The 19,410-nt window shown below is 43.7% G+C and overlaps 1 protein-coding gene across 4 annotated transcripts in view; it reads right to left on the bottom strand.

Annotated features, from left to right (window-relative positions):
- PTGDR (prostaglandin D2 receptor) overlaps positions 1–19,193 on the bottom strand; it is a 51,050-nt gene extending 31,857 nt beyond the window's left edge. For 3 of the 4 annotated variants that reach the window (XR_001306371.3, XM_013993410.3, XM_013993411.3), the window contains exons 1-2: positions 18,260–19,193; positions 11,363–11,621 (exon numbers count right to left, since the gene is read on the bottom strand). Coding sequence is in view for 3 of the 4 variants with exons in the window: in XM_013993410.3 (XP_013848864.2) it covers positions 11,382–11,621; positions 18,260–19,093 (1,074 nt within the window). In the remaining variant the exon portion in view is untranslated. Of the gene's footprint in view, positions 1–9,345; positions 11,622–18,259 lie in introns of those variants that run through there. The other variant, XM_013993409.3, reaches the window with a different exon arrangement.
- Between the last annotated feature and the right edge of the window lie 217 nt (positions 19,194–19,410).

Below are 19,410 nucleotides of genomic sequence, written 5' to 3'. Positions count from 1 at the left end.
TAATGATAAAATAGCCAAAGCAACAGCATTTGTAATGCATAAAGCTGGAAACAACCCAAATGTTCACTGGCAGCATATATTCATATGATAGCATACTATTCAGCAATGAAATTGTATGAACTGCAGCTATGAGTGAGAATTCTCAAACATAATATGCAATATGCTGCCCAGATCCCCTTTTTCAGGCCAGCTTACCCACACCTCAGCTCCTGTGAGTATTGGCTGCTAATGGTTCACAGGTGGCCCCTGCTCTGGAAGAACAGCCCTTGGCTTGAAGGGCACCCCCAGAACACCCTGGCCAAAGACTGCTTAGGACACGTGGGACCAACTCTGTGGTGCTTTCCAGGCTCCAGGGTCCCTTGAAGATCAGGCTGAAGCTTTAACTTCATCCTTGCTGGCTCTGGTCCCTGCTTTGTCCTGCTTCCTTCACCACCTTTCTCCTGAGATCATGAACACCACAAATCACACACACCTGAATCCCTGACCTGTTCTCTGCATGTCAGGGATCTGACCTGCGACATGGTGCTAAGTCAGGGAGAAACACAAGAGAGTACCTGTGTTATGATATACACATAGGTGGTCAAATAGAGAAAAGTAAAGACACGGTTATCCCAACGTCAGGCTAGGACTCACCTCTGGATCTGTCTCTTGAACTGCATCGTGTTTACATGGATATTCACTTTATCTATAACTATGATCTAAGAGGTCTATGTACATTTTATGCACCACTTAGTATGAATGATACAGACACAAAAGGAAACATCTCCAAATAACTGGAGAATTGTGTTGGTTTCCACTTAATAAAAATATGTTCCCTAATCAGAGAAGATAAACTGTTCAATTTCTGCCTTTTTATATGTGTTGAAATTTTCCCCTGTAGCCTAATATACCATGAAGGCTTGTAACAGTTTCATGTATCACATTATCAATAAAATATGCTGTGGAGTTCGTGTCGTGGCTAAGTGGTAACGAATCCAACTAGGAACCATGAGGTTACAGGTTTGATCCCTGGCCTCGATCAGTGGGTTAAAGATCTGGCATTGCCATCAGCTGTGGTGTAGTTAGCAGACACAGCTCAGATCCCTCGTTGCTGTGGCTCTGGCGTAGGCCGGTGGCTACAGCTCTGATTAGACCCCTAACCTGGAAACCTCCATGTGCCGTGGGTGTGGCCCTAGAAAAAAAATACAAAATAAGTAAATAAAAATATGCTATGGATTTGTGTATAATGTGTCCATTAAATAGTCATGTCTGTATTAGTTATCCAGGACTGCAGAAAAAGTTACCCCCAAATTTAGTGACTTAAAACATTTTTCTCACGGTGTCTGGGTGAGCCTCAGCGCTGCTTATCTGGGTCCTTTGGGTCTCTCTCAAGGTTGCAGTCAAGGTGTTGGCCACCGCTGCAGCCACCTCAAGGCTGGACCCAGGAGACTCCACTTCCAAGGACAGCTCAACGTGGCTGGAGGATGCTTCAGGTGGCATGTGGCTTTCGGCACTGAGGCCTGCGGCTCCAGGCTGGCCATTGGCTTGGCCGCCTCCCTCAGTTTTTCCCTCATGTGAGCCCCTCCAGCAGGACAGCTGCCTTCCAACAGAGCAAGCAAGGCAGAAGCCAGTCTTTTGTTATTTAAGCTGGAGTGTAACATCCCAGACGATTTCGGCTGTATTCCACGCCTTAAGAACAAGTCTAAAGGTCCAGCTCACATTTGAGGGGAAGCGATTTCACAAGGGCGAGAATCCCAGGAGACAAGGACCACTGGCAGCTCTATTGGAAGCCTGCTCCAATATATATAACACCAGCTGGCTTCTCCTTTACGACTTTGGAGAATCGCTATTATCAAATAAAATCCGGAGTGAGACTCATCCTGGATCGCCGTATACAGAGTCTGCATGCACAAAGCAGCTGGATCACAAATTAACATGAAACAGCCAGGGACTGTCCTTATTGTCACCGCAAAGCCCACTGAGGTCCCGAAGAAAAGTAAGATATAACCCAGGTGATGGGATTAGCTCTATCCTCTAATTTTGTGCTTGGCCTAGTTTCGCTGGCCTACAAGGGACCTTGACAAAAGCCTTGTAGCTAACACATGGGGTTAGAGCTCCTAGCCCAGAACGCTCACGCTCTGTACCGCTTGTGGGCACAAGAGCAGCCCAGGGCACTCGACTTAAGATGGCGGCGGGCGTGGGCAGAAACGCCACACCTGAAGGTGCCCAAGCGGCTCAGCTGCGCTGGTCGGGAGCCCCGCCCCCTCCCCAGCATTGTAGAGCGGCCCCGCCCACACCTATCTCCGGGAGCTCAACACCTTCTCTTGGTACAAAGAACATCAGGAAAGAGGTCCCCTGTTGGGGCCTGACTGGAAAGGGTGGGTAATGGTATGACTTTCAGTTTGGGGCTCATGCTTGAAACATTGTTCATTTTCTTTCTTTCTTTTTTTATTTTTGCTTTTTAGGGCGTCACTTGCGGCATATGGAAGTTCCCAGGCTAGGGGGATGGATAGGAGCTACAGCTGCTGGCCTAAGCCAGAGCAACTAGCGATCCCAGCCACGGCTAAGATCTACACCACAGCTCACTGGCAAGGCTGGATCTTTAACCCACTGATCCAGGCCAAGGATTCAACCTGCATCCTCATGGATACTAGTTGGTCTCCTTACCGCTGAGCCACAAGGGGAACTTCCAGAAATATTCTTCAGTTTCTTTGCCCACAATAGCGTTTGGCAGATGGCATGTTTCTTTCCCAGTGGCTCAAGCCTCTTGTTGAGCATCTCTTTGAGCCGCTCTGGAGGACCACTGGACACGTCTTTCCGAAGGTGCTTCTAAGGCCCCCAGTGTGAATTACAGCTCTGTCATAGCCTATGCTTAAAAAACAGGCCATCCTAAATATACTCAGCCTACTGAATAAAAATCCATCTGAGTTTTCAGTGGTGTGACAAAAGAAGTAGCAATATATTTAAACAAATGTCTTTTTTGTCACTTGATTTACTTTTGATTAATGGTAGGGGAAGATCACCCATGACAAGAGTGATTTTTTTGTTTCTCATGTTTCTGGTGTTATTTTCCTCTGTACTTTTCTTGACATGTTTTTTGGTGAAAATAAGTCAAGGCTGTAAGGCATTCACTACTGATTGTATCTTACAGCCACAGATTAAATTTTTAAACAATTTAAACTTTTTAAACTAAATTCTACTTTGCCTGTTATTACTATTTGATTATGTTTGCTCCCATTGAAGGCTAGATCTTTGGCCCCATTTTAATTTTTTGTAGAGGTCATTTTATTTTTGATGTGTCAGTCATAACCAGTAAATCATTGCACTTTGTCTTTTTAACCTAATTGGGAACTCTGGTGATTTTTATTTATTTATTTATTTATTGGTCTTTTTGTCTTTTGTTGTTGTTGCTATTTCTTGGGCCGCTCCCGCGGCATATGGAGGTTCCCAGGCTAGGGGTCGAATCGGAGCTGTAGCCACCGGCCTACGCCAGAGCCACAGCAACGCGGGATCAGAGCCGCGTCTGCGACCTACACCACAGCTCACGGCAACGCCGGATCCTTAACCCACTGAGCAAGGGCAGGGACCGAACCCGCAACCTCATGGTTCCCAGTCGGATTCGTTAACCACTGCGCCACGACGGGAACTCCACTCTGGTGATTTTTAAATTGGGGGGATTAAAGAAGTCTTCACAATTCATTATTAAGTGTGTTGCCTGACACTATTTCCATATCCTATTTTACACCAATAAGAAATTGATGTCAGCAAACTATCAACTTCATTGTTTTCCCAGGTGTCCATACAATGCACTACTAGACTCATCTTAAAACATCAATAATCTTTGACTTAGGGGCTTTGTTTTAAGACCTTTGCTCCATACTGCAAGTAATACCAAACATTACCTGGCTTTATTTGCCCTACATTGTATTATTTTTAACTTTTTTTTTTTTTTTTTTTGTCTTTTTGTGTTTTTCTTGAGCCGCTCCGGCGGCATATGGAGGTTCTCAGGCTAGGGGTCGAATCGGAGCCCTAGCCACCGGCCTACGCCAGAGCCACAGCAACACGGGATCCGAGCCGCGTTGCGACCTATACCACAGCTCACAGCAACAGCAACGCCGGATCCTTTAGCCCACTGAGCAAGGGCAGGGATCGAACCCACAACCTCATGGTTCCTAGTCGGATTCGTTAACCACTGCGCCACGAGGGGAACTCCTATTTTTAACTTCTGATTTGTCCTGTGTAACTAATTGGATTCCAATTCTTTCTATGAATTAAGAATCATTATGGGAGTTCCCGTCGTGGCTCAGTGGAAACGAATCCGGTTAGTATCCATGAGGATGCGGTTTCGATCCCTGGCCTCTATCAGTGGGTTGAGGATCTGGCGTTGCCTAGAGCTGCGGTGTAGGTCGCAGTTGTGGCTCAGACCCTGTGTTGCTGTGGCTGTGGTGTAGGCTAGCAGCTGTAGCTCCTATTTGACCCCCTAGCCTGGGAACTTCTATATGCCATGGGTACAGCCTAAAAAAGCAAAAAAAAAAAAAAAAAAAAAAATTATAAAGGCTTATGAGTTTGACTTAAAATATACATTCTTAAAATATTTTAGGATTTAAATAAAATATCAAAAAATACAACAAAAAATCAGTTTCCATTTCTTTTCTCTTTATATTTGATTTCATTTACTCTATAACCAGAGCATGGATGTATTCACTGCAAATATTTTTAAGACTGGACTGACTCCTGAGTACATGTAGTTTTTTGTTTCTGTTTTTTAATTGTCTTGCAGATTGAAATTTTCACCTTGCTGATATCAGGTGAGATCTGCTGATTTGTTTCAACAAGTTAGGCAATTGTGCAAAGGCAGGGAGAGCAAGTCCTAATTACATACCACCTTTACCTGTGGGCTGAGCTTTCTCCACGTAGAGGTCCTACTGGGAATACCCAGACTGACAATCCCAGCCTCGATCCTAATAGGAATTACTGGAGAAGGCACCAAACACTGCGCCAATAAGACAAAGTTGTTTTTACACCTTTTAAATTGCCTAATAAAGTTTATATTGTTAATTTTGTTATCTATGAACTTCTATTTCCTCAATACAACTGAAACACATGTTAATTTCCAGTGTCTAATATAGTAGGAAAGCTATGGGGCAAAATATTTTCTGCTTCCTTTTATTATTGTCACCTTTGGGTAGCCTAAGGAAAAAAAAGATTTACATGATGAACTGAAAACATTCCTCTCAGATACAGAGGAAACTCCCATCAAGTTATTGCAGCCTCTTATTGAGGATACTTATGTTCTGGGGAAATCATGGGAGAGAGACTTTTATTCAGTATATATTTATAATCTATTTTTTCTCTTCTAGAGTTCATGCTATTAGAGAAAAAACCAAAAAAGTAGGTATCTAGTCCTCAAATGTTTTGAAGCCTGGAAAGGAAGATGAAACAATATATTTCTAAAAATATATAAAAAGGTCAAAGTACAAAAGTTTCAAAATAGCTTTACATATTTTAATGGAGGTTTCTATAGAAAGCTAAAAATACATAATTCCCTAATGAAATCTTACTTTTATTTATTTTTGCTTTTCAGGGCTACATCCGTGGCATATGGAAATTCCCAGGCTAGGAGCCCAATTGGAGCTAACAGCTGCTGGCCTATGCCACAGCCACAGCAACACCAGATCCAAGCAACATCTGTGACCTACACCACAGCTCATAGCAATGCTGGATCCTTTTCCCACTGAGCCAGGCCTGGGATGAACCTCATGGATACTAGTCAGGTTCCTTACTGCTGAGCCATGACAGAAACTCCAGAAATCTCACTTTTAGATGTTAATCGCTGATAATTTTTTTGTTTTGGTTTTGGTGAGTGAATGCTCTTTAGTTGATTTTCTTTCACAGTAGAACACCTGTCTGGCTTAGGCCCAATAAGCATCTGCAGGAAGATGAAGGAGCAGCATGTCTGGAGGGGCATCTCTCCCCGCTGCCCTCAGTACTTTGAGCATGTGAAGTAATGATCTGTGTTGGCTGCCTGTATGTAAATGTCCTAACTACCCTGAGAACATTACAGAGAAATGCTGTTGGGGGTCATGTGACTGTGATCACCTACAAGTGGAAAGCTCTGAGAATCAGAGGTCAGAGAGACATTATGGCTGGAGCCTTTTGAATAACTTGGTCTTTTGGGAGGCTTTTTTTTTTTTTCCTTTTCTTTTTACCTTTGAGAATCACTTGGAGGGCGATTAAATCACAGCCTGCTGGCCCCACCCTCAGAGATTCTGATTCTGTAGGTGTGGGGTGAGGTCAGAGAATGTATATTTCTAACCAGTTCCAGGTGATTCTCACACTGCTGGTTAAGGACCGTCCTTTGAGAAGCACTGGCTTAGAGCACAGAAATCTGCAGTTAAATGAGCAAGGAGGCTGCGTGTCGAGTGAGTGTCTGGGGTCATCCTATGACTTTTATTTGTGGGACCCCATCTCCCCCCTGAAGCTTCAGGACCACCTGGCCCAGTCAGCCTTTGGTGGACTTTTGGAGCTAAATTAATGGTTGTAATTTTTGGTCCTTTATTAATGTGGCTAGGTAGTATATAATTAAAATCCACAGATGACCCAGAAACTTTATTAGAGGCAGTAACTAAAATCTTCTTTCCAGCTACACTGGGAATGTCAGGAAAGAAAAAAAATGAAAATAAAAAGAGACTTTTTTTCAGAATTTTTTTCTTTTCTAATTTGTCCAGGAGCATATCAAAAGAAGAATAAAGGCACACATGTCCCAAGTTAGAATCCTCCCTGTCAGCTCTAACTACCAAAAAGCTATGCCACCCACCTCTCCCTGCTTCTGCTTAAACTCAGCTCCTCCTCGCCTCATTACCTCCCAGCAGGACAGCACGCCTGGGCATGCATATTATGGTGTCTTTGTGCCTCCTCCTGGTAGAAATAGCATCACAAGGGGCCCTGTCCTCTGAGCTGATGCCATAGCCAGGCAAGCAGCCAGGCAAGTAAGTTCTACTCATTGCCTTGTCTAGTGCACAGACTGCACAACAGCATGAGGCCCCCCACCTGCCCACCCACAGTCCATGCCACCAGCACAACTTTCCTCAAACTCCATTCTGTCTGTATCCTGGCTTCCAAGCCTCCATTGAGTATCTGGGCCTCACAAGAGCTCCAACCTCCACCACCCCATCCAACACCTTAAGGTGTGAAACCTGCCTTTATTTTCAGCTCATTTTCCTGCCATCTCTCCTCATAATTCTCAAGCTCCTACCAAATGGAGCTGCTAACTAAGCCTGGACATGCCACACCCCTTTATTCTTGCATGGCTTTGCACATACTGGTCCTTTAGGTTAAAAAGCTTTCCCTTCATGCCCTTCTCCCTTCTTTTCTCAGCCCATTCATTCCTTTATTTAACTTCCTTTTTTCTTTTTACTGCTGTACTCACAGCACTTGGAAGTTCCCCGGCTGGGGTTCAAATTGGAGTTGCAGTTGAGGTCTATGCTACAGCAACACTGGATCCAAGCCACATTGGTGATCTATATACCTTGAGGCTTTTGGCAATGCAAGATCCTTAAGCCACTGAGCGAGGCCGGGGATCAAACCCACATCCTCATGGACAGGTTCTTAACCTGCTGAGCCACAACAGGAACTCCTATTCGTTATTCTAAAAAAAGATTTCACATGAGAGAAACCTTGACTTTAATAAAACTTGGAAAATACAAAGAATTACAGGGAAAACATCCATTAAAAAAAGATAACTGTGGTTCGCACTTTGATTCTTTGGTATATATTTTTTCAAAGTATTTTATATGCATATATATTTATGGGTTATATCTTAAAATAGTTTGTATCATACTTTTTTCAACTAGTATTACACTGTATGCTTTTGCTCAAATTTTATAAGTTATTTGAAAACCTTTTTCTAATGGCTGTGTAATTCTGATATATATGTTTGTGTGTATTATACCAGAAAAGCCTGTTTAACCCTTGTTTTGGTCACTTATATGGTTTCCTTTTCATCTTTTTGCTACTTGAAGTAATGCTACAAGGGGGAGTTCCATGCATAACTGTGACAGCTCCTCTGATTATTTTTCTGGAAGAGAATTCTAGAGTGGAGTCATTGGAATGGTAGAAAAGAACACTTTTAGGCTCCTGGTATGTACTGTCAGGTTGCTATCAAGAAGAGGTGGACAAATTTACAAACCCACCAGGGGAGCATGAATGCGCCTTTTACTTAATAATGATCTCTCTGTTATTGAGAGTCATAATTATTTTTGTGTGTGGTCTTTCATAATTTGACTTTAATTTTGCATTTCTTTAATGAGACAGTAATGTTTCTACATTATTAACATATGTATTTCCTTTTATGTAAACTTTTTTTTTTTTTTGGTCCTTTTAGGGCCGCACCCATGGCATATGGAAGTTCCCTGGCTAGGGGTCGAATCAAAGCTGCAGCTGCTGGTCTATGCCACAGCCATAGTAACACGGGATCCGAGCCATGTCTGTGACCTACACCACAGCTCTCGGCAATGCTGGATCCTTAACCCACTAAGCCAGGCCAGGGATGGAACCCACATCCTCATGGATACTAGTTGGATTTGTTAACCACTGACCCATGACGGAAACTCCATGTTTTATGTAAACTATTTTTGACCTTTGTTTAGTTTTCAACCAGTGTCAAAACTCCTACTCATCTTAAGTACCTCGCTTAAGCATCTTCTCACTGTGAAATTCCAACAACCATACACATCACCCCAGTTCAGCCTTCCTCTTCTAATGGGACTGTATGTGCACCCTTCCTAATGGGATTTCCACACTCTCCTGTAACTGGTTATGTGCCCCCGTCCACAAGTGGATAGTAAGCAACTACACTGAACCAAGTCTTACTATTTTTTTCCTCAGCATGGAACCCAACTGCCTGGCATAAGGTATATGTCAGTTAAGACTTATTTAATTATTTAATGAATAAATCAATGAAGATCATTGAAAGAGTCGACTTTTTTTTTTTTTTTTGGTCATGCCTGTGGCCAGGGGTCAAATCTGCACCACAGGAGTGATCCAAGCCACAGCAGTGTCAATGCCAGGTCCTTAACCCATGGAGCCATCAGGGAACTCTTGAAGAATTGACTTTTTAACTTAACATGAATTTCATCCAGATGGTGTATCTATATTGTGTATCAAAGAGAAAGGACCACAAAGTTCTTGGATAAACCTATGCAAAACTGTTTAAAGTAATACATATGCTAATAGAGCAGCCTATAAAAATCAACACAATTAAACTGCTAGAGAATGAAAGACTGCTGGTAACTGTTTACTCAAAACAGCAAAACAAAGAAACTAAACGCTTTTCTTTCATTTGAAAAAGTAATTTTCTTTGTAAAATATTATTAAGTTATGTTTATTGATTCATCTGGGACTTTTTCAAATGATCTTGACAATTACTGTAACACACCTTCCAAAAGAGCACAAAAAACATGTACTTTCTTTGACAATAAAACACATATGTACTTACACATCAAATATACAAATGAGAGTTAAACTTGAAAACAAGTGCATTTTTCCTCACATCATAGTCTTCTATTGTAATTCATGTATTCCTAATTAGGCCATTTCACAGTTTTGCCACATACAGAAAAATACACATATTTATTATGTGTACGTAATAGACATATTATCCAGGTTAATGCCACTTCTGACATAAACAAGAGCTGAGCGATGGGGCTTCTGCTAAGCCAGAAATAAGGCAAATACTCTGGTCGTTGGAAGGGATGGCTGAATGGGTCTCTGGGTCTCTTCAAATGTAGTTTGCTCTCTAGCTTGGCATCTGAGTGTGTCCAGTGCAAAGAGACCCGAGATGCTGAAACCCCTCTGGCGCCACCGTGTGTTCTTTTACCAAAAGTGCAAGTTCTTTCCTGAGTCTGTAAGTTGGGTCTATAAGTCTGTGGTTTAAACCCTGCCGCTGTATTTTCCCCACTTTCCCTTTTGGTCATAGATAGTGTTGCTAACCTTTGTAAACATTTAAATGTACAATTAAAGTGCTTGATTGTGCTCCATCTGAGCCACATCCTGCTCTAGTTTGAAAGCGTAGCTTCTGGGAACCTTGGTAAGATCTTACCATATCCACCAAGGGCAGAAGAAGGAGATGGTTAAGGTCATTGCTCTGGCTCTCAGCTGAGGCTGACTGAGCCCGGGTGGGCTTGTCGCTGTGCTGACCACCCCACTACATCACGGTCACACATAGTAAATACAGCTCTTGGGGAGGTCATAAATCATTGTTTTTTTAAAGAACCATAAATTCCTCCACCATCAAAGAATCCATCAATGTGATAAACCTACAAAATGGAGGTTCCAAAAACTGAAATAACATTTTGTGGCCCACTCCCAAATTTTCATTCCTACTGACACTCCTACCTCCCGACATAAGAAACTGGACTTCAAAGGATACAAAAATAATGTTTTCTTCTCTGGGTTTTAGGCCATAGTCATATCTTGCCTTGTGTTTACTTATTTATAGCCTCACCCTTTCACACAAGGCAGTGAGCATTCTCCCAGACGGTGTCTGGGGAACCACCCTCCAAATGCCCGACCTGATTATATTTCTTTTTTCTTTTTTTTGTCTTTTTTAGGACCACACCCTGCAACATATGGAAGTTCTCAGGCTAGGTGACAAATTGGAGCACATGCGGGCCTACACCACAGTCACAGCAGTGTAGGATCTGAGCCATGTCTGCAACCTATACCACAGCTTGTGGCAATGCCAGATCCTTAACCCACTGAGCCAGGACAGGGATCGAACCTGCATCCTCATGGATACTAGTCGGATTCCATACTGCTGTACCACGACGGGAACTCCTGACCTGGTTACATTTCCCACCCCCCCTTCTCAGAGGAGTATCTATAATTCAGGCTATACTTGCATCAGTCGGCAACGAAAAGAGTTAGACAGGAGCAATTGTGATACAAAATAAACAAATCAGGTTTCACTAGAAATGAAGAGGGTAAGAAACTTAAAAAAAACACCCATCACATAATCATGAACAGTGGTGTTTCCACTAGATTTAAATAAAGACCCAGAGGCTCCAAGTCTTCTCTAAAAACTTAGGGATACCATGGACACACCCATGCACACACATTGGAACAATTAGTATCATTGCTGAAAGATTTTTAACATTGTCTGCAACAGGTGAAACTGTAGTTGCTATTCATAACTCAAAAGGAAAAAAAATCCACTGAACTGGTTCATGAATACAGAGTGACAACACATCATGAAGGTTAATCAAATACTTTTGAAAGTACGTTTAGACATTTTGTGATGGGACCTAACTTTGAAGGCTAAAAACTGTCAGGTTTTTTGGATTGTGGTTCTTTGCCAGAAAATGTGAGATTTTCCTGAGCTTACCAGAGAGAGTGAAACACGGTCACAGACTGGACTCCATGTTAGTTCGGTAAGAATTGCTGTGCCAATTTCTGTACATAAGAGGCCTTATGAAAATCTTGTGGAAAAACATCCGAAACACTGATGTTCTGAAAATGATGAAAATCCAAGGGTCCACAATTGAGATGGCAGACAGAAAGCGCAAAGCCTGGAGGTCTTTGACTTGTTCAGAGGTCTCACTTTTCTCGTGAACAGCTTTGAAGGCTCCATAGTAAGCACGATACTGATTTAAAGAAAAACATTCCATTAGGATAGTGAAAAGGTCTATGGCTGCCGATGAATCCACTTACCTCACTTAGGAAATGTTACTTTTCTGGAAAAGTATGGCAGAATATTCATTTGGGGTAAATTTATAAGCATCTAAGGTTACTGCAGTGGATGGATGCAAGTGAGGAATGTGGGAGATGCAGGGCCGACCTGGGTGGCTTAATGGAAGCCAGATCCTCTCGGGAGCCTGGGGCTAAGGTGCTGGAGCCGGTCTACGCTTGGCGAGCACTGCAGGGGTGGCTGTGCAGAGGAAAGACTTAAGTGGGACAGATCCAGTCCATAGAATCTTTTATAAATAGGGTCACCACACTCCCATAGCTACAGATTCTCTTCCTTGCTTTCTTCTGCCTGCTTCCTAGTCTCCTTTTTTTTTGCACAGAATAATGTCATATTTGTGGGAGTTCCCGTTGTGACTCAGCAGGTTAAGAACCCGACTAGTATCCTTGAGAATGAACAAAGTCATACTTGTGGGAGTTCCTGTTGTGACTCAGCAGGTTAAGAACCCGACTAGTATCCATAAGGATGTGGGTTCAGTCCCTAGCCTTGCTCACTTAGTTAAGGATCTGGGATTGCCACAAGCTGCAGTGTAGGTTGCAGTGGCTGAGATCCAGTTTTGCTGTAGCTGTGACATAGTCTGGCAGCTGCAGCTTGACCCCTAGCCTGGGATCTTCCATATGCCGCAGGCGTGGCCCTTAAAAAAAAAAGTCATATTTGTGAAATGTCAGATGTGTGGAGACACCAATGAAACAAACTTTTTTTTCCTTTCTCTGATTTTTTTTTTGGCGGCTTGGGGAGCCGGGGGCTGCTTTTGCATCGGGCGTAAGTTCCCGGGCCAGGGATAGATACTGTGCTACAGCAGTGACCCAAGCCACAGCAGTGACCTAAGCCATAGCATTAACAATGGCGAATCCTTAATCTGCTGAGCACCAAGGGAACTCCTCTAAATTTTTTTTTTTTTTTTTTTTTTTTTACTGAAGCGTAGCTGATTTACAACGTTTCAGGTGTACAGCAAAGTGATTCAGATGTATCTATATTCTTTTTCAGATTCTTTTCCATTATAGGTTATTACAAGATATTAAATATAGTTCCCAGTGCTACATGATAGTTTCTTGTTTATCTGTTTTATACATAGTAGTGTATATATGTTAATCACAATTTATCCCTCCCCTTTGGTAACCGTAAATTTGCTTTCTATGTCTGCAAGTCTATTTGAAATAGAAATTTTTTTAATCAATGCGAGGAGACAGGAAATATTTCAATGGAAAGACAGAAAATAACGCATGTAAAGTACTCCGTCTTAGCACAAATCTTATCTTTCTGTGATTGGCATCCTCTTTTCAGACTAGGAAGGAAAAAAAACGCATACAGAGAGATAAGCCTGCTTACCTCTACCCAGTCATGTCTGCTGTCTTGCTCTTTCCTGAGGTCTCTGAGGCCTCCTGGGAGCCTACCAAGCTGCCTCATCCCTTTACCCTTCCTGCCATTCGGCCAACAAAGACAGCACTTCCCACTCGGTTGGAAGCCAGCTACTTTTTTCTCTTACATCCCCCTTGCCCACTGAGATTCTAAATCCATAATGGGACAAAAATGGGTTCTAAAGGGCCAGGAAATATGCAAACTCAACATTAACGGGAGGGGATGTGAATAAGTGCACAGACCAGACCCATTCAGGCAATCGAGGGATACAAGAAGAGATGCGTGTTCCCATAAGTGTTTCCTTACCTTTTTATTCTCTTTTCTGCAGAGCATTTCAGTGACTCATATACTCCCATTCAGTGCACTTAGCAAGACAAACTATCTGGAAGACCTCTCCCATCATCACTGCTTAGTAATACTAAGAGTAATAATAATGGCTAATGCCTACACAGAGCTTAATATTCCCAGGCACGGCTCTAAGCATTTTACTTTAAAAACTTCATTTCATCCTCACAAAAGTCCTGTGAGGTAGATGGGCCCCAGGACTGAGAACAGCTGTGAGTTGTTAGGCTGAGTAAATTGGGCCTTGGTTCTCTTTGACAGTTTAAGGAGAAAGTTAATGGCAGGAGCTGAGCTCTGCTGGAGTTAAAAACAAAAAACGAAACAAAACAAAACACAATAAGATGACAACATCAATCACTCCTGGGGTCAAGGAGACCTTTCCCAACTACACATGAGCAGAGCAGAAAGACTCCTAGGGGTTCAAAAGGGATGGTATGCCAGGCCATAATAAGTCCTGATAACCATCCCATAACCATCCCATAAACCCTTGCTCTGGAATCTATCTTGGCCAAATGATGTGCAGGTATATCAGGAATGGCCCTGAGAAATAAAACAAGATAATTGGCCAAAGGGGGAAAAAGACTCAGAAGAACTGGCCTATATAAGTGGTTTAAATCACCTCATCGGTGGCTCCTCATTCAGGAAGACATCCACACCTACACTCCATCTTTGGGTGTGTGTTACTGTCTTGCTTCTCTTTCTTCTTCTATTTTTGGCTGCACCCCATGGCATATGGAAATTCCCAGGCCAGGGATCCAATCTGAGCCACAGCTGCAACCTACACCACAGCTGCAACCTACACCACAGCTGCTGGCAATGCTGGATTCTTAACCCACTTCCCTGGGTTGGGGATAGAACCCTTGCCACCACAGAGATGACACCACCAGGGGAATACCTTTACTTTTATTTTTTGAGCTTATTAGAAACGACATAAATTTATTCATTTATGACAGTGACCAAAGTACCTATTCTATTAATTTTCACCAGATGTCAGTTTGAACACAATCTAGACTTTTGAAACATCTCTGCTAATCAATAGTATTCTCTAGATCATGCATTATGAACTGCTCCTAGAAGAGAGGGCTTTAATAATGAATAACCTCAGAATGCACACCCAGCTTGTTTAAAGTACACAGTTGCTTTGAACACCAAAGAGAATTGGTGTGAGAAGGGCCAATTCTGTTGGAATTAGAAGTCCAAGAAAATACTTTGCTGTTGTCAGCTCTCTAGAAACTTACCTTGGCTGGACATCTCTGCCCAGGAGAGCAACATTGATTCCAGTGTCCTCTCCCATCCAGTTCATCCAGCACAACACCCTAGACCTGACCTTCTGTTCTAGCTCTTTAAGTCCATTTCTTTCCCTTTCTTCCCTCCCTCCCTCCCTTCTTTCTTTCTTTCTTTCTGCCTACATTGCAGACTCAGCTCAGATCCTGCCTTGCTGTGGCTGTGGCATAGGCTGGCAGCTACAGCTCCAATTAGATCCCTAGTCTGGGAACTTCCATATGCCTTGGGTGTGGCCATAAAAAGACCAAAAAAAAAAAAAAGATCATATTCTGACAAACTTGACGCTGGCTTCATGAAATGCAATATTTATGCTCTGAAGCAAGATTTGAAAAAAGAATGCCGTTCCCACAGAGCCTTATGTTTTCCAATCACTAAATCCATTCCCCAGAAAAGTGATTTTCAGAGAGTGGCGGTCACAATACTCTTTCAATGTGTCTTTGGGGTCAAAACTATTTTCATAAAAAGATGTTCCTTGTCTTTTTCACTTTCAGAGGCTGCCTGATGTGTAATGAATGACATCATACTCCCATGGGTAATAGAATATGTGCTATGTACTCTTGGATTTTCTAGATCTTTCTAAGACAACAGGGTAAACATATTAACATTTTCAGAGACTGTTCTCAGCACTTCTGTGCTCTTACCATGCTTTTTCCCATGTTCCCTGCTATAATCACTCTAACTTTATTATCATTCACTAAACCATCTTGAAATCCCAGTTTTCCTTCACCTATTCAAAGACACAAGAAATAAGCACATTTTAGCTTGTTTTACAATAATAACTAACATTTTTCTTATTTTTAACTTCTAATATCATAAATACTAGTAGACATAATCCACATTAATAAAAGATCTTTGGGTCTTTAATAATTTCTAAGAGTAAAAAGGGGGTCCTTAAACTAGAACAAGTTTGAGAACCAGTGCCTTAAAATATTACTCTATCTCTTGAGATTATATTTCTTAATTTTATATGTCCTGGAGGCAATAATAATAAGTAGAAATTATAATTAGTAATAATAATTAGTGATACTAATTTTTGAGGCCAGGCACCTGGTTAGGTACTATATATAAAGAGATATCCTTATAAATATGTGTGTGTATATATCTTTATATATATTATATATAAGACTTTGAATCATATATACATATCTTCACAACTATCTTACAGAGGAAGAAAAGTTATACATGTTACAGATGAGGAAACCGAGGTTAGAAAGATTAAGTAAGTTGCTATTGTAGTAAGTGATGAGACCTGATTCAAACCTATGTCTGATGCTAAAGCCCTTATCCTTTTTAGAAAATGATAGTTCCTGTGAAGAATGTTGTCCACATTGCATGTCTTCGGAACTTTACAAGTTTTTTAGAAACTCATTTTCAAATCCTTCATTTCCTTCCATCCTCACAAGCCCCTTTGTGTTATTCATATTTCCTTAGGGATGTGTCAAATGCAGTGTTTTTCCAATGTATTATTCTGCTTTCTGGATTATTCTTACTAAAACATTTATTTAAACACAGGACATAATATTCATGCATTTGACTACTTTCTGCTTTTGTCACAGTACAGGCTTAGAGCAGGGGTCTGAAAACATATTCTGTAAAGGGCTGAACATTCAGTTTTATGGGCCAAGAAGCAGATAGTGAATATTTAGTAGGTAATTTATTAACATGAGAGAAAACACATTTCCACAATTTTTCTTTTCTTTTTAGGGCTGAACCTGTGGCACATGGAAATTCCTGGGCTAGGGGTAGAATCAGAGCTGAAGCTGCAGGCCTAGGCCATAGCCACAGCAACACAGGATCCCAGCTATATCTGTAACCTATGCTGCAGCTTGGGGCAACCCTGGATCCTTAATCCACTGAGCGAGGCCAGGGATTGAACCTGCATCCTCATGGATACAATGTTGGGTCCTAAACCCACTAAGAACAATGGGAACTCCCATATCCACAATTTTAATTGATGAAATTCAAAATATAATAATAATAATAATAATGTATAATTTTTGGTAATACATGTCTACAAAGGAGAAGAGCCAGTCTTCCTTTTTCTTGGAATCACATTTGACTCAGCTGGGGTTCAGAGTTGGTGTGCCCTATCATTAAATGTATGGTAAATGTTCATTTATAAAAACTATTCTTAGCTCCAGGGCTGTACAAAAACTGTGAGGCAGGACATATTTGACCCATGGTTTGCTAACTCCTGCTTTACAGTGTGGTTCTCCAAATGTGACCCCGCATTAGCAGACGCTGAATTCTTCAGAAATGAAATGTCTGACTCAGAAACTGTAGAATAGAACCCAGTCATCTCTGTTTTTAAAAGTTCTGCTGATGAATCCGAGTGTGCTACGTTTGAAAACCACTGCTAAATATTTATGCCTATATCTCTATAGGCATAGATATCTAGATTTACTTATTTATTTCGGGGAGTTCTGATCCTAACCCCGCACAATAATGCTACAGACGACTCTTTGCCCAAGGCATTTTCATTTAAGGGAAATGTCACATTATATTTTACCTTCATTCACCCTTGAAAGTAATGTCCAAAACTACCACAGTGCCACATGAAACTTAACTTTCCTATTCATGGAAGTCTCAGGATCCCAAAGATATTGACTTGGCCATGAAATGCTGTTCATGTTAAACAAGTATACTGTGGAGTTGGGAGGGGGAGAGGAGCAATGCTGGAAAAGTTTTCTCAAACTTCGGCCACTCCTAGAGGCCTTGGGCAGGGCCATAGGAGGAAATACCTTCAAAACGAAGAGCTAATTCAATCTGCTCCACCACCCCCATTAATAAATTGAAACCCAAGACAACGGCTTTCATGTCACCTAGCTCGCCAAGATAGAAGTGAAACCTGTCAAGACAGGTTATCAGAACTACACGGCCAGCTGAAACGTACTTACACTCTTGCTAGTCCCAACAGCCTTTCGCCTTTGCTGCCATCGTCCCCCTGCAGGGGCAGCACCAGAAAGGGCCCCAGCCGCTCCTCAAAGTTTACTCATGAGTTTAAAAAAACAATACCTATGCCTTTAGTCAATTACCCCTGCAAATCACTTTGCAGGATTACACCTTCCCTTATTCTCTTTCCTCACCAACACTGGGAAGAAGAACTCCCAGATGCCATTTGCCCATTTCTGATACCACTAAAATCGTGGGCGGGCCTAACGAAATAAATCATCATTTAGCCATCGGGAAGTGATAGAGGACTCTTACTGCCAAGTTCTGCTCTTCAAAGTTTTGAAGTGCAAAAATAACCTCGAGATCTTCCCAGAGGAAAGCAGAGAGGAGGGGGTTCTGCCAAATGGAGAGGTTTTGCAGGATTAAGGGGACACCGTCTGGCTCAGACTTTTCCTTTCTTTCCCTCTTTTCACTCAATAAACCCGGTTCCGTCTCCACGAGGCCATGAAGGGAGACGAATCCGGGGAGCGCAGCAACAAATCCTCCTAGCCCAGGACGCAGCTCCTCTTGCGCCGCATTCGACGCGCTCTACCCTTCCCTCCCGGCACCCGCGGCCCCACGCGCTCCTCTCTCCCACAGCCTTGGCGCCGAGCGACTCACAATTAAAGGCAGGGAGCACATCGTGAAGAGCACGGTCATGAGGGCTAGCAGCAGGAGGTGATCCAGCTCCTCCAGAGGCTGCGAGGTCTCCTCCTCCTCGCCGGCGCGGGTCTCCGCGTGGTACCTGGGGCTAGAGCGCGGAAGCCGCCGCAACCGCTGGTGCATCGCGTAGAGGTTGCGCATGGCGCTCAGGTTGCACAGCACGATGGCGAGGACCAGCAGCAGCATAAGGCTTGCGTAGAGCACTGAGTAGCTCAGCACTGACACCGAGCGCTCTTCGTGGACCATCTGGATGAAGCACCAGGTGCCGGGGCAGTACTGCACGAACTTCCCGAAGCCCGCAAAGGGCAGCGCGCAGAAAGCCAGGCAGAAGGCGCTCACGACGGGAGCCACTAGTGCACCCCGGCGCGGGGTGATGTACCGCCGGTAGAAGAAAGGGTGCCCTAGGGAGAGCCAGCACTCCAGGGCCATGGCCAGCAGCTGCAGAGTCGAGGCGAGCCCGAAGAAAGACATGAAGAAGGCGAAGGCTTGGCACAGAGAGCTGCCCGACTGCACGAGACCCCGCAGGCTCCGGTTTTGCGCGTAGGCGGCCAACACGAAGGGGCTCACAAGAGACTTGCCCAGCAAGTCGGTGATCGTCAGGCCGCACACCAGCACGTAGAAAACCGAGGGCGGCGGGCGCGGAGGGCAAGACCCCAACCCCGAGCGCGCCAGCAACCCCAGGGCCAGCAGGTTGCCCAAGAGACCAGCGCTGAAGAGCACTCCGCCCATCGTAGCAGAGTTGCCCTTCTCCACCGACGTGGTGTTGTGGCAGCGGTAGATCGGCGGCCTCATGGCCTGGAGGCGCGGCGCGTCTGGCCGAGGCAGAGGCTGCGGGAGGGCCGGGCGGGGAGCCAGGTGTGGAGGAGCCCCCAGCCGCTCCGTGCGCGGCTATGCGGGTGAGACTTGCGCCGCCAACAGAGCTCTGCTGGCGGAGGGGTGTTCCCCACAGCAGGCGCCTCCTATCTAAACTCTAGGGTCACACCCCGTCCCCGCCCCGGGTGGGGGGGGCGGGGCGGGGCGGGACGCACAGGCCGGTGCTCACCCAGCGGTGGCTTTGCAGAGCCCGGAGGAGCGCAGGGAAGAGCTCCCGGTCCTGCGAAGATGCAGAC

The sequence above is a fragment of the Sus scrofa genome, chromosome 1, assembly GCF_054392235.1.
Source record: "Sus scrofa isolate SSC_HxYL_T2T_F1_AM1 chromosome 1, Sscrofa_HxYL_maternal_Yorkshire_Landrace_v2.0, whole genome shotgun sequence".
In the NCBI taxonomy this organism is placed as follows: Eukaryota; Metazoa; Chordata; class Mammalia; order Artiodactyla; family Suidae; genus Sus; species Sus scrofa.
Note: the sequence above shows the minus strand (reverse complement) of the source record. Positions and strands in the feature narration are given on the sequence as shown.